This window comes from Asterias amurensis, chromosome 17 (assembly GCF_032118995.1).
Source record: "Asterias amurensis chromosome 17, ASM3211899v1".
NCBI classification, from domain to species: domain Eukaryota; kingdom Metazoa; phylum Echinodermata; class Asteroidea; order Forcipulatida; family Asteriidae; genus Asterias; species Asterias amurensis.
Window position 1 is genome coordinate 11,820,496 of NC_092664.1, and position 12,791 is coordinate 11,833,286.

The following is a 12,791-nucleotide window of genomic DNA, read 5'->3' on the forward strand; positions in this document are numbered from 1 at the left end:
TTTTCCCTGGAATAATTCTGTGGAGTTTTCCTCCTACTGTTTTGTATATAACATCTAAACATTTAGCTTCCTTCATTGACTCCTCTCTATTGCGAAATAGTGCAAAATAGTGCAAGTTGTTTTTTGTAATTTGCATCTCGGATGCAGAATATTCTTTTGGCTTTTATCATGTTTGTCGGGCCCAATCTCAAACGTGCTTGCAGCAGTGACTTTAAAAATAATAATTTATTTCAGGAAGTCAAGGTACCAGACATGTTTAATGGCCATAATAGACCTTTGGTTTTCGGAACTGTTTTATTTTTTTTATTTTTCTTATAAATTTAGCAAAAAAATTAACCCGCAAAAATTTATTTTCAAAAGGTGTTCGTGTATTTTAGATATCAATTTTTGAGATTGAATATGTCCACGGAGGAATAATAATCCCTATAAGAAAATACAAAACACTTCTTACATATATTCATAATTTTGGGGATAAAACTGAGAATTTATTTCAGGAAGTCAAGGTACCAGACAAGTTTGATGGCAATGTTTACCTTTGGTTTTAGGGACCGGTTGACTTAAACAAAAAAATCCTAGGCCTAGGATGTAGTAATACAAACAAAATTTTACCTGTGGAAATTACATTTCAAAAGATGGTTGCATTTTTGAGATATCGCCGAAACTCTGCATTTCGCAGGCATAATAATCCCTACACAAGAATACACAATTCTTATTTCAAATATTTGGTGATAAAAACTGATATATTTTTCCATATAAAACTGTATTGTACTTGAAGTGAAAAGTTTCTCAATCAAAATTCATTATCCAAAGCTGGTGTACTTCTTACCACATAAGTTTTCAGGTCTGTATGCTTCGTTTTTTGAAATGGCACGGGCATCAATGTATGGTAAAGGGCACCCTATGAGGACATAGTAAATGTAGCATTTCAAGGGCACCGAGGCATGACCAGGGGACATGGAGGCAATTGCCTTCGTTGCCTCCATGAAGTTTCAGGCCAAAGTTTGTTATTGCCATTATTTTTCAGAGTCATCACGAACATGGACAGACCCCCTTAATGTCCCCTTCTCTTCCAGCCAGAGGCAATAGACAGTAAGGGCATGATTTATACACAGTTATGGTATTACACTACCAAGCAAGCATGTCTGGCATGTGACTGTCAGGTCAGTGGTAGAGAGCTTAAAGGCACTGCACACTATTGGTAATTACTCAAAATAATTGTTAGCATAAAAACTTAATTAGTGAGGAGCATTGGAGAGCGGTTGGTAGTATAAAACATTGTGAAAATGGCTCCCTCTGAAGTAATGTAGTTTTTTTTTTTTTTGAGAAAGATTTAATTTCTCACTCAAATTTTAAAAGTTCTGAAGCCTTTAATTCGGCATCTGGCTGAAAGCATACAAGTTTGTGCAATAAGGGTGTTTTTTCATTCATTGCTTTCTTGCAACTTTGATGACCAATTGAGTAAAAATTTTAATAGATTTGTTATATTAAATGCTTGTTTTTGTACGTTGTTACACCAAATGAGAATACAAGTCTTTGACATCAAACGTGTCCAGTGCCTTTAAAGGGACTTTGGCTTGTCATCAACTCCCTTAATTTCCTGACCTGCTCTGGAATTTAGAACCTTTTTTGGTCGGGAAAACTTCACTTTCTACCTTTTCACATGTTATTAATTACCTTTTGAACCAGTTGTAAAGTAGTGACTTATTTCTAGTACTGAGTACTCGGTGTATGGGTAAAAACCAGAATTAATATTCTTTATCCCCGATGCAAATTTAACATCTATTATATCAGTGCGGTACCCGCTGCCAAAACATAGGATTAGAACTGCCTCTAGTTACCGGGCAACCCCGGTAGTCTAGTTGGTAAGACACTGCTCTAGAATTGCAAGGGTCATGGGTTTGAATCCCACCCGAGTAACATGCCTGTGACATTTTTTCACAGGACTCGGGGGAAAGTAAGGAGTATACAGTGCTAACACACATCGGTGTATGGGTAAAAACCAAAATTAATAGACTTATTTCTAGATGATGTCTTGTCTTAGTTCCTAATGTACTGGACATTTTAGTCAGTGTTGTTAGTCCGTTAATGTGTTTGTTTATTGTAGTGTCTGTCGGTAGGATTGGGAACAAAAGCTTCTGCTTCACCCTATGATGCCTAAATGTTGTCCTGTTTTTGTGATTATTTATCAAGCCTTCGAGTTAATTGTTAATATTATTACTACTATTCTGTTTCGCTTTAACATGTATGTAGAAGTTGCAGCATGGTTTTCCTTTTACTTTGCAAACTAACACGGTCAGCCATTTTCACAAATTGGAGTGCCGATATAGGAAAACTGTGCAACTTCGTGGCATATTTTTGTGGATCATTAATTCTACTTCTAAAACATCTTTCTAACCATGCATTTCATATCAAGTGGTCACCAATGCTTTTCTTAGACCAAGTCACCTGACCCAAGTCACTGTCTCGCTTTAAGATGTTCCAATAGAAATTTACATGTCCTATTAGGCAAAAAATAAAAATAAAAAACCAGTTGATCGTCCGGATTAAAAAAAAAAGAGGAGGATGCTAAGGGCCTTTTTATTTATTATTTATTATTTTTTTCAAGATGGCCGCTTAGTATTTCAAATCAAACAGGCCACCAATTCTTTAGTTTGAACCCATAGCAAACTTATGTTATACCTATTTGTTGCATGAGGACCTGACTTCACTGCTTATGTTTCACTTAGTTACCTGTTCATGTTTGTTGTGTTGTCATTTAGCCTTCGAGAAAGACTCTGCTAGGGTCGAAACGTCAGGCCATTAACTATTTTTTGCATTTATACTCTCGGTCCATTTGGTTGGTAAGTTGTTTGCAACAGCTAATTCTGTTTTCTCACCTATTTGTTGCATGAGGACCTGTGTTAACACTATTAACAGGGTCGGATTACACTAAGGTTTGCTGGTAGGCATTCACTTATATTGTGTTATGAAACAGGCGGTTACACGTGTTCAAGAGCATCACGTTAGATTCAGGAAAAGCTCCTAGGCCAGTCCTTTTGAAAAGATAGATTAAACAAACAAACAAATTATTTTTTATATTTTTTATTTGGCCTTAGGAGCAAGCGCCTTGGTGCTACTGCCTCTTTTTAAAAAATTGAAACATCAGGCCTGTATTATGTGTTCTAACGAATGTTGTTCCCACAAACAAGTCTTGAAAGATAACTCACTGTGTGCTTTTCTCATGAAGAGGACCAGTGCATGCCGATCAATACTCTGAGTTGAAACCACTGTTTTTTTTTTTTCAGAACCACCCCAACTCATTGAGAGATCATCGTTAAATGGTGTTTAACCTTTCTATGTATTTCCACCGTGCAAAGTTTCAAATCCTACTCACTGTGTGGTTGTTTTTGTTAGACTGGTCAGGGCTTTTGACCTCTGCCCTGCCTATCTGTTGTGTAGTGGTCTGGTAAATAGCCATTGTTGACCTCTGACCTGCCTATAGTGGCCTGGTATAAACAGCCATTGTGTCTCTATCAGGACCTACCTGCAACTGCATTGTGAGGTGTCTATAGGTCAACAAACTCTGATACAACCAGGGTCCCCATTACTAATGTTTTCACATGTAGTTACTGTGCAGAATGGTTTTATGCACTTATAAGTTGAAAAGAATTACCAGTGAAATTACAAAGGACTGACTTATAGCTGTGCAAAGCACTGGTTCCCTGTCAATGGTTACTGGCCATGGCCCACTTTCATAAAGCCTGTATGCACCAAAACCTGCTAAGCACAGGAAAAGTTTACTTAGCAAATATAAGTTGCCAGCCAACATTCCATACAGTTTACATTGTTGCAATTGGTACCACACTCACTTGTACATTCAGGATTATGTAAAATATTATTGTTAATCTCAGACAGAGTTTCACGTTCCAATTATTTATTCATGAATAATATTATACAACTGAAAGTTATAAGAAGGGAATCAATGTGTGGTGAAGAGGTTTTCAACTAGTGGTTTAATCTCAATGAGGCCTGGTTCTTGACAATTTTACCGAGACGAAGTCGAGGTAAATTATCAAGAACCAGGCCTCGGCGGGTTTAAACGACTAGTTGAAAACCAATTCAACACACTTTGATTTCCATTCGTAACCTTTTCGGTCAAAAACATCCACCTTTTTTGGTCAAAAAGTAAGATACATGTAAATGCAAAAATTATAATTGTTCAATGATTTCTTTCAACACAACACCCCTCCAGCTATGAAATGGTAAAGCCCTCCGCCGCCCTCGGGTGAACAACTCCTTATAAGGGAATGCTGTGCGCGTCGCGTGTATCACGTGATGTGGTACAACTGTTTCAGCCGTTGCTCTTGACCAATAGGAATGAAGAAACTGTCTTATAACAACAGGTGCAAGCTCGCGTGTCACGCCCATGTTTTTACACTTTTTACTAGTCATAAACAACGGTTTATACACACCAACGTGACGCGCTCTCCACCAATAGGAATAGCGAAACTGTCCTAGGTATTTATGAATTTGTATTTAAGGTTTGTCCAGGGGTGGATTTCACAAAGAGTTAGGACTAGTCTTATCTCGAGTTAGGACCATGCAGTTACTCGTCCTAACTTAGGACTATCCATGCAATTTGTATATCTCCTAGGACTAGTCCTAAGTTAGGACTAGACCCAACTCTTTGTGAAATCGACTCCAGGTCCGTTTATGGAGGCCACAGCCTCAGTTACCCTGGTCATTGCCTTGGTGCCCTTAGAATGCTCCAGTAGAAATGGACAACTTCCTCTTAGGGTGCCCTTTACTAAGGAGAAATATTGGTGCGCTTGCCCCTTTCAAAAGTAAAGCATACATGCCTGTAATGTTATGCTAGTTATCTAGGTTTCTAAGATTGATTCATAACAAGCTTCCTCTACATTGTTTTGCCGATGCATGTACATTTTGCATCGGGATTCTGAGCTCATAAATAGCTTGTTATGGGCTGTTTCCTTATTCATGATGCTTGCCAAGTTCAACCTTTTTTTTTCCGATTCAGTGTTATTCAATGTCAGAAGAAAATGACATTTATTCCCCATAGGGTTTGCGAACCTTAGATGGTTCATATGCCCATCGGGCTCCACCCAATCAACGTCCTTTAAAAATAAAAGACCCAACCCTAAGTTTGTTCATTACAGAATTTATCAATTACTCTCATTAAATTAACGAGGAGAGCTATTTGCTGTCCTCAGACCAAAACTTCACAAATAAAATTGTCAGTTCAAAAGACGTTTTTATGAAATCCGACTGTTCATGATTTAAAAGGTTTCTTAAAGGGATAAATTGCCTTAGGATTTGGCATTTTGGTCTTTGAGAAGCATTTGTTTTGACATTAATAATGGTTGGAAAGTTATTTTAAATGTACAATAAAATTATTCACATGTAATATATATTTTTTCGTTTAATTTCATGACCGAACATGGTTTGCTCCTGGCATGACTGGGTAGAAAAAAAAAATTGACTTCACAATTTGTAAACTCGGTGGTTTAATCAATTAGTATTAATTAGAAAGCACTTAAATGTAGGTGCATGAACAACTCATGAAAAAAAGATCAGGAGTAATTCCAAACATTTTGAGAGATTTTTTATGCAGTTTGCCCCTTTAAAGTCAGTGCTGATCAATGGTGATTTAAAGGGAGGGTATTACCTTTGGTAATTCCTCTTGACCACAAAAACTTACATTGCCACTGTCAGCTGTTGATTATGTGTAACATTTTGAGAAACAATTCCCTTCAAAGGAATATGGTTTACGAGAGAGCTAGGGATTCAACCACATTTCAATCTGAGAAATGTTTTTCCATAAAATGTTTGTGTAATCCTGCTACCTTGGCATATCATTCTTCCTGCATAGACAAAACCTCTCTACAAATTCAGCGATATCTCAAAAACAATATTTATAGAATATTAATTTTGGTTTAACCAATATACACCAATGTGTGTTAGCACTGTGTACTCAGTAAGCTTGGGCGATATCAATTTATTTTATTCACGATATATCGCCCACAATATATCGCGATATTCGATATAATCGCGATTAATTAAATTTGACATCATCAGTCTTCAAACTCCCAGTGAAAGTTGTAGAAGAGACAGTCATAGCATTATAAGAGAGGTGTTCTAGTGACCTATTCTTGTGGTTTCACTCTAGATGTCTCAGCTAGGAAATACATCGCGATATTGCGATACTTAATTGATATCGCGATATATCGATATTTCATTAAAATCTAATCGATCCGATTTTGAAATTGTTTCCAAATTAGTATCGCGATATTCGATAATATCGTGGTATCGCCCAAGCGTAGTACTCAGTACTTTCGCGAGCCCTGTGAAAAAGAATTACTAGCTACACTACTCGAGTGGGATTCAAACCCACTACCCTTGGAATTCTAGAGCATTCATTGTCTTCCCATCTGTTAAAAAACAATCCAACGGTTCCAAAAACCAAAGATAATACTTTGCCTTAAAAAAAAAAACACCCTAAGTTCCCAGAAGAATTCCTGGATCTTTAAATTTTTCCCTCAAACTTGAATTCCGCTACATGTACTTTGACTTCATATCATATAGGCATGTACTTTTGACCAGGGACGTATGTAATGTAGGCTCGGTGATGGAGGACCGACCATCCTATTATGGCATTATCTCACCGCAGTACTTCACTGTGCGGCAGATTGGCAATAACGTGGCTTTGTACGCTGCCATCTCCATTTATGTAAATTCGCACTTTTGAAAGGGAAAAAAGTATTGGTTTTTTAAATGTCACGGTGAAATGTCAGCGACTGAAAGAGAGAGAGATTGTAAATAAGGAGCTAGAGCTTCTATTAGGCCTGGCCAAATAAAATAAAAATATGTTTAGCGTCACCTCCCACTTCCTTTTTAGAGGCCCCCTTTTCTTTATTTATTTAAAAAAAGCAAAAAATAGTTAATGGCCTAACGTTTCGACCCTAGCAGAGTCTTTCTCGAAGGCTATTTAAAAAAAAGGATACATTTAACTAATCTTTGAAAAATACTTTTTTGAAGAAGAAAAAAAACACAGCCATTTTCTTTAAAATTGTTTGGACCAGCATTTTTAATAGTAAAAAAAAAAGGCCCTTTTGTCTGGATGCTAACATCGTTTGGGAAGGGGGGGGGCTTTATCCACTAAATGTTTGATCTCAAGAGAGTATAAAATGATTGGGAAAAAATAGCCCAGCCGTTATCTTTGAAAATTTGTCGACTGGCCAATATAAAAATAATATGACCACTCCTCTTTTTTTCAAAAAGCAGGACTTAATAGTGTGCATGTGGCTAGAATTGAAATCCCTTTCAATGGTACGCCCAAAAAGGAGTTTTGTAATTTGTTTTGTGAAAAGCTGTTCTTGATTTTTAGAAAACATCAGCGAAGATTTTTGTAATTTAGGGCCACTAGTGAAATTTACTCCTTGAATAGTCAGACCTCAAAAAGTCGGGACTTCGACTCTAGTCTTGACTAGTTTTTAATTACCAAAATGTGGCATAATGTTTGCGGCAGTAAAGTTCCCACTAAAAGAATTGAAGGATTCTGTTACTGCATCTGATTGTGTTTCGTAAGTAAATTATGTTGTTGTAAATAGTCCTGAGCGACACAATTGGTTCGCCAAACAGATAGTCGCGACTATTTTTGAAGTAGTCGCGTCTATTGGTTGTAGTAGTTGTGGCAGCACAATTAACCAAGTAGTTGAAAAATAGTAGTCGCGACTCGACTAAGCAATCAATAGTCGCGATTACAACACTTTCGCACTAGTCGCCCAGGCTTGAGGAGTAGTGACTCTGTGTTTTGAATCTCTTTAGTGAGTGTGTTTTTCTTGGAAGAATTTACTTGGCGTTTGGCACAGTGCGCTGTGTTCGTCATCAGGAGAATGCTGCACTTCCCCTTCTAAAAGTTCATTCCATAGTCATGGAAAGTGAAATGTTGTAATTTGTTTGTCACATAATCCAAAACGGCTGGTTGGAATGCGAGAAACCATTTCCTGGGAAATTCTCCAACAACCATGAAGGCCTGCACATGTGTAAATTGTATGATCAGGGCCCAATTTCATAGAGCTGCTGAAACAGAATGCTTAACATTTTGTCTGCTAAGCAGAAATGAGCTGGATACCCGAGTCACAAATTATAATGTGGGATAGCATTTCCGTTTGTATAATTTTGTTGTACTTGGCCATTTTTGGTGCTTTCAGCAGCTCTATGAAATTGGGCTAGTCAGCCACCAGCTTCAATGTACTATTGAGCGAGTTGTTTTTCCCCACAACACAAGAGCTGGCACTATCACCAAGCAGGGAATTGGTACCCACCCATTTTGCATGTACATAGATGGCAGTTGCATTTCTAAAGACTGTCTGTGTACTGGTTTAAGGTCATAGCTAGGCCACCTCCATTGGTTTAGTGAGTGTACACATGTGTTCTGTTACACAAACTATGCATTCCTCAGTGCACACAGCCAAGGGTTGTGGTGATTTATGTTGTAGTTACTAGCAGCTGTGGCAAAGTCTGGCAATATATGGACCTTGAATGTTGAACTTCAGTGTATTTTGTTGTGTATTGTAAAAGGCAGTTACACACTGACAGTCGTACTTGTGCAGGGTGTGTTTCCAAGAATGGGTATTTGTTATAGAAGCACCCACACAGGGGCCATCATGATCATGTGCCATCATTACTGGGCATTTTAGGTAGGTACCATAGAGTTATATATAAGAACTAGAGGGCGCACTGGCCGTTACACGCAACCCGGCATGCGCGCAATTGGCCATTTTCTAAGTTGAACAAACAGGCATTGCTTAGCGTGTTTGTGCGGCCATTTTGTAAGTTGAAAAAAACAGCATCGTCTAGCGTTCAGTAAACACAAACTCCAATGTGTGTTTCTTATTCAATGTGCGTACAGAATGGCGCGCGCGTATCTCCATCGCGTTTGTGCAAGAAGCATCACCCGTGCACCCTCTAGTTCTTATATATACAACTCAATGGTTGGTACTAACTATGCTATATAGTTGTTACATTTGTGAAAGTGGCGTGGCCGAGCAGTTAAGAGCAGCAAATTCAAAGTCTGGTGTTTCTGATCAGCAGAGCGTGGGTTCAAATACCCCAGCCATGACACTTGTGTCCTAATAGCAAGACACTTAACAATTGCTTCGTCCTTCTGATGGGAGGTAAAGCGGTTGGTCCCATGGAATGTGTAACGCATGTACATGTAACAGAACCCAGTGCACTTATCGAAAAGAGTGGGGTTCGCCCCGGTGTTCCTGGTCTGATTGGCAGCAAATTGCGCCACAGCACCTTGTAAAACATTACATGGTGCTGTCTCAGGACATCTTGTGGGAAATACTTTTTGTTACAGCGCCAGGAGCGTCATTGAGTGACGGACATGTGCGCTATGTAAGAAGCCACAATTATTATAATGTTATTATCAGTGATAAAGAATAGAATATATTCATTTTGGTTTGACCCATATATTACACGAATGTGTGTAATGTAGACTCCTTACTTTCTTGAGTTCTGTGGAAAAAAAATCACAGGCATATTACTCTGGTGATCATTGCAGCACATGTACATCCTGCTAAAACGTAGGATTCGAACTACCTCTAGCTACGGCCACCAGGCAATCTCGGTGGTCTAGTTGGTAACAGGGCTGTATGCTTCATTTTTGAAAGGGCAAGGGCACCAAGGCATTTTCTCTTTGGCAAAGGGCACCCTATGAGGAAATTGTAAATTTCTACTGGAGCATTTCAAGGGCACCAAGGCAATGGCAAGGGGCAACGGAGGCAATCGCCTCCGTTGCCTCCGTGAAGTATCAGGCCTGTGGTAATGACACTGCTCTAGAGTTGCAGAAGGTCGGGGGTTTGAATCCCACCCGAGTAATATGTCTGAATCGTTTTCACAGAACTCGGGAAAGTACTGCCTCCACACATCTGTATAAATGGGGGTAAACAAAAATGAATACAATGCTATAGTTGCACCCAACATTAATTTTGTTTTAGTAGACTAGATGCTCAGATTGCATCTATTGGTAATTACATGTACTTAAAATAATTGTTAGAATAAAAACTTACTTGGTAGCGAGCAATGGAGAGTTTGTGATAGTATCAAACATTGTGAAAAACGGCTCCCTCTGAAGTAGCGTATTTTGTGAGAAAGAAGTAATTTCTTACCAAAATATTTGAGTTGAATTCAAACCTCAGCGGAACATATTTAAAAATCATACCCTGCAAGTGAATGAGGTTTTAGGGAAAGAGATTCAACAACATTTCAAACTGAGAAACCCTTTAAATCGCCGCACCAGTTGAGGATGAAATTAATAACGATGGATAGTGCAGGAGTAGGGAAAAAGGTGAAAGGGTAACACTGTGGAAAAATAATCAGACGTTACCGTGGAATGTGTTTATGTTAACAGATATTTTATTCATTGCTGTATGGCAGCATCATTTCTGTGTACTATACAATGTATATGGCAGCAGTATTTGACATATTTACATAAACATTCTAGGCCTATGATTCTGTGTTTTAACAATTATGTTTGGGTTGTGGGTTTTTTCAATGTTGCTTGCAAAACTATTGGTTTCTATCGCAAAATAACCAGTTGGATATCAAGTATTCATTTAGGTTTTGGCTGGTGAGCCAAAATTGTCTTGCTCTGCATAATGGTCCCGATTTCACCGAGCTACAAAAAAATAGCAAAGCATTTTTATAAAACAAATATGCTTAGCAGACTATGTCACTTTTCGAAACCAGGGCTTCAGATTTGGATTCGGTTTAGGCTAGCCTGGCCCCGCGGTTGTTTTGACAATTGTGCGTGTTTTGCATACATGTAGGCAGGCGCAAGGATGGAGCTTGAAGCCGAATCCAAAGCCGCAGTCGGGGTTTCATAAAAGAGCCTATGATTTTGCCGTAGGTCATTTTGTGATATGGTGGACACAATACTATGACACTGTAAATCCCTTCCTGCAAATGTGATACAAATTTTGACGTCACAAATTTTCAACAAATAATTTGGTAGAGTTGATCTGTCCTCAACAAGGTTTTTTTTATCGGGACTGTGCAGTATAAAAAATATTGTGTAGTTATCAAGTAAGAGTCATATCCCTGTATTGCCAATTCTACTTGTGTTTTATCAAAGGCTTGGATGTGATTGTCAGAATTGAGCTGCATTTAATTATTTGTTTGTTGTTGGCTATTCCTTGCGCTCTAAACCACCGCTTATAACAAGCTGGTTCAGCCTTTTCACCTAATGTAGCCAGCCTATGCGTGCAGTTATTTTTTCCTGCTGCTCGACATCCGATCCCTCTTCTATTTTTCCAGAGTTTTTTTGTTACATAGGATGCACTTTCTGTTGTCGCAGTAAATTACGTAACAACAGCGACCGCGGTAATTGTCACCTAATAGTTCTGTTATTGTTGTTGTTTAGTCTGTCGTTTTGTTGGTATATTTCATTAATTGTTTTCGGCGTTTGCTGAAATGAAACTCATGCAAATCGCAAATGACTGATTAAGTTTGCGCGTAAAATTGATTGCGAGTACAATGTACAGGTATATTGTGCATATGATTAGAACGATTGATTCAAAAGCATTCTTCTGGTTTCTTAACGATTAAAAGTTTGAATGGTGCCACCCTTTTTTTATTTTTTTATTTTTTTATTTATTCTAATGAACAAACCATTAATAAACAAATAATTAACGTTTCTTGCCTTATTGTTTTTTCTGATGTGCAGGTTTTGTCTACACGTCGTTGTCTACACCTCCATATGTACATGTAGGTGCTACGCTTTTTCGTCACTGTGAAGCATGAGTGCAGGGGGCGCTATGAATAACCAGAATCCTCGACGACGGAAAAGGCCCGAGAAGGGACCTGGGTATGTCTAATAGAGACCTCTTTTTCAAAAAAATAGAATTAGCTGTTGCAAACTGCTTAGGTCATTTATTCTTGAAGACTTGGATTACGGATTTCTAAAGCTACAAAAATGAGCAGGGACCGGGAAAAAGAAGAAAAAAAAAAGAAAAAAAAAAAGGATTGTACATACCTTCAGAAAAGACATGTGTTTTACAAGCACACTCAACTCTCTGTGGTACAGAATGTAAATGCAGTATTTTGTATGGGGTGCTAATGAATACAGAAAAAGATTGCTGCCGGCTTGGCGCAGAGCGCGAGTATCCACGATTGGTGGCATTTGTGTACACGATTGGTGTGTTGTTTTTTGTGGGTTTTTTTAACACACAATTGACTTTTTTGGGCGGGATTTTTTTAAAAATTTTTCCAAAATACGGTTATTGGCGGCGATTCCGTAATCCAAGTAATAAAACGAAAATTGCCTTACCAACCAAACAGCCCTGTGGTTTAGACTAAAAAGATAGTTAATGGCCTGACGATTCGACCCTAGCAGTGTCTTTATCAACCTTGTAGCCTTCGAGAAGAACTCTGCTAGGGTTGAAACGTCAGACCATCAACATGGACCTATTTCCACGTGACTTTATATCAGTAGGGCGCCCTCGGCTGGAGTGCTGGCCTCGGGCCCGCGGTCTAGCGTAAAATTGGAGCCCTGACATGCTATCAATCAATCAATCAATCAATCAATCAATCAATCAATCAATCAATCAATCAATCAATCAATCAATCAATATAACATTTATTTCCACATTCATCCTAAAAGCTGAGGCTTGTGGTGGATGTGGCTGTTACAACAATATAAAACAAAACAGGATAACAGCACTAAATAGACGAATAAATAAATGCGGTAGATATACATGTATGTAACTACACAAAGGTTTAACCAT

General features: G+C 38.4%; 1 protein-coding gene across 10 annotated transcripts in view; it reads left to right on the top strand.

Moving 5' to 3' along the window:
- LOC139949598 (uncharacterized) overlaps window positions 1-12,791 on the top strand; it is a 100,580-nt gene that overhangs the window by 55,005 nt on the left and 32,784 nt on the right. For 9 of the 10 annotated variants that reach the window (XM_071948010.1, XM_071948015.1, XM_071948017.1 and 6 more), the window contains one exon: window positions 11,732-11,872. In XM_071948010.1, coding sequence (XP_071804111.1) covers window positions 11,805-11,872 — 68 coding nt within the window. In that variant the 5' untranslated portion in view covers window positions 11,732-11,804. Of the gene's footprint in view, window positions 1-8,573; window positions 8,700-11,731; window positions 11,873-12,791 lie in introns of those variants that run through there. The other variant, XM_071948013.1, reaches the window with a different exon arrangement.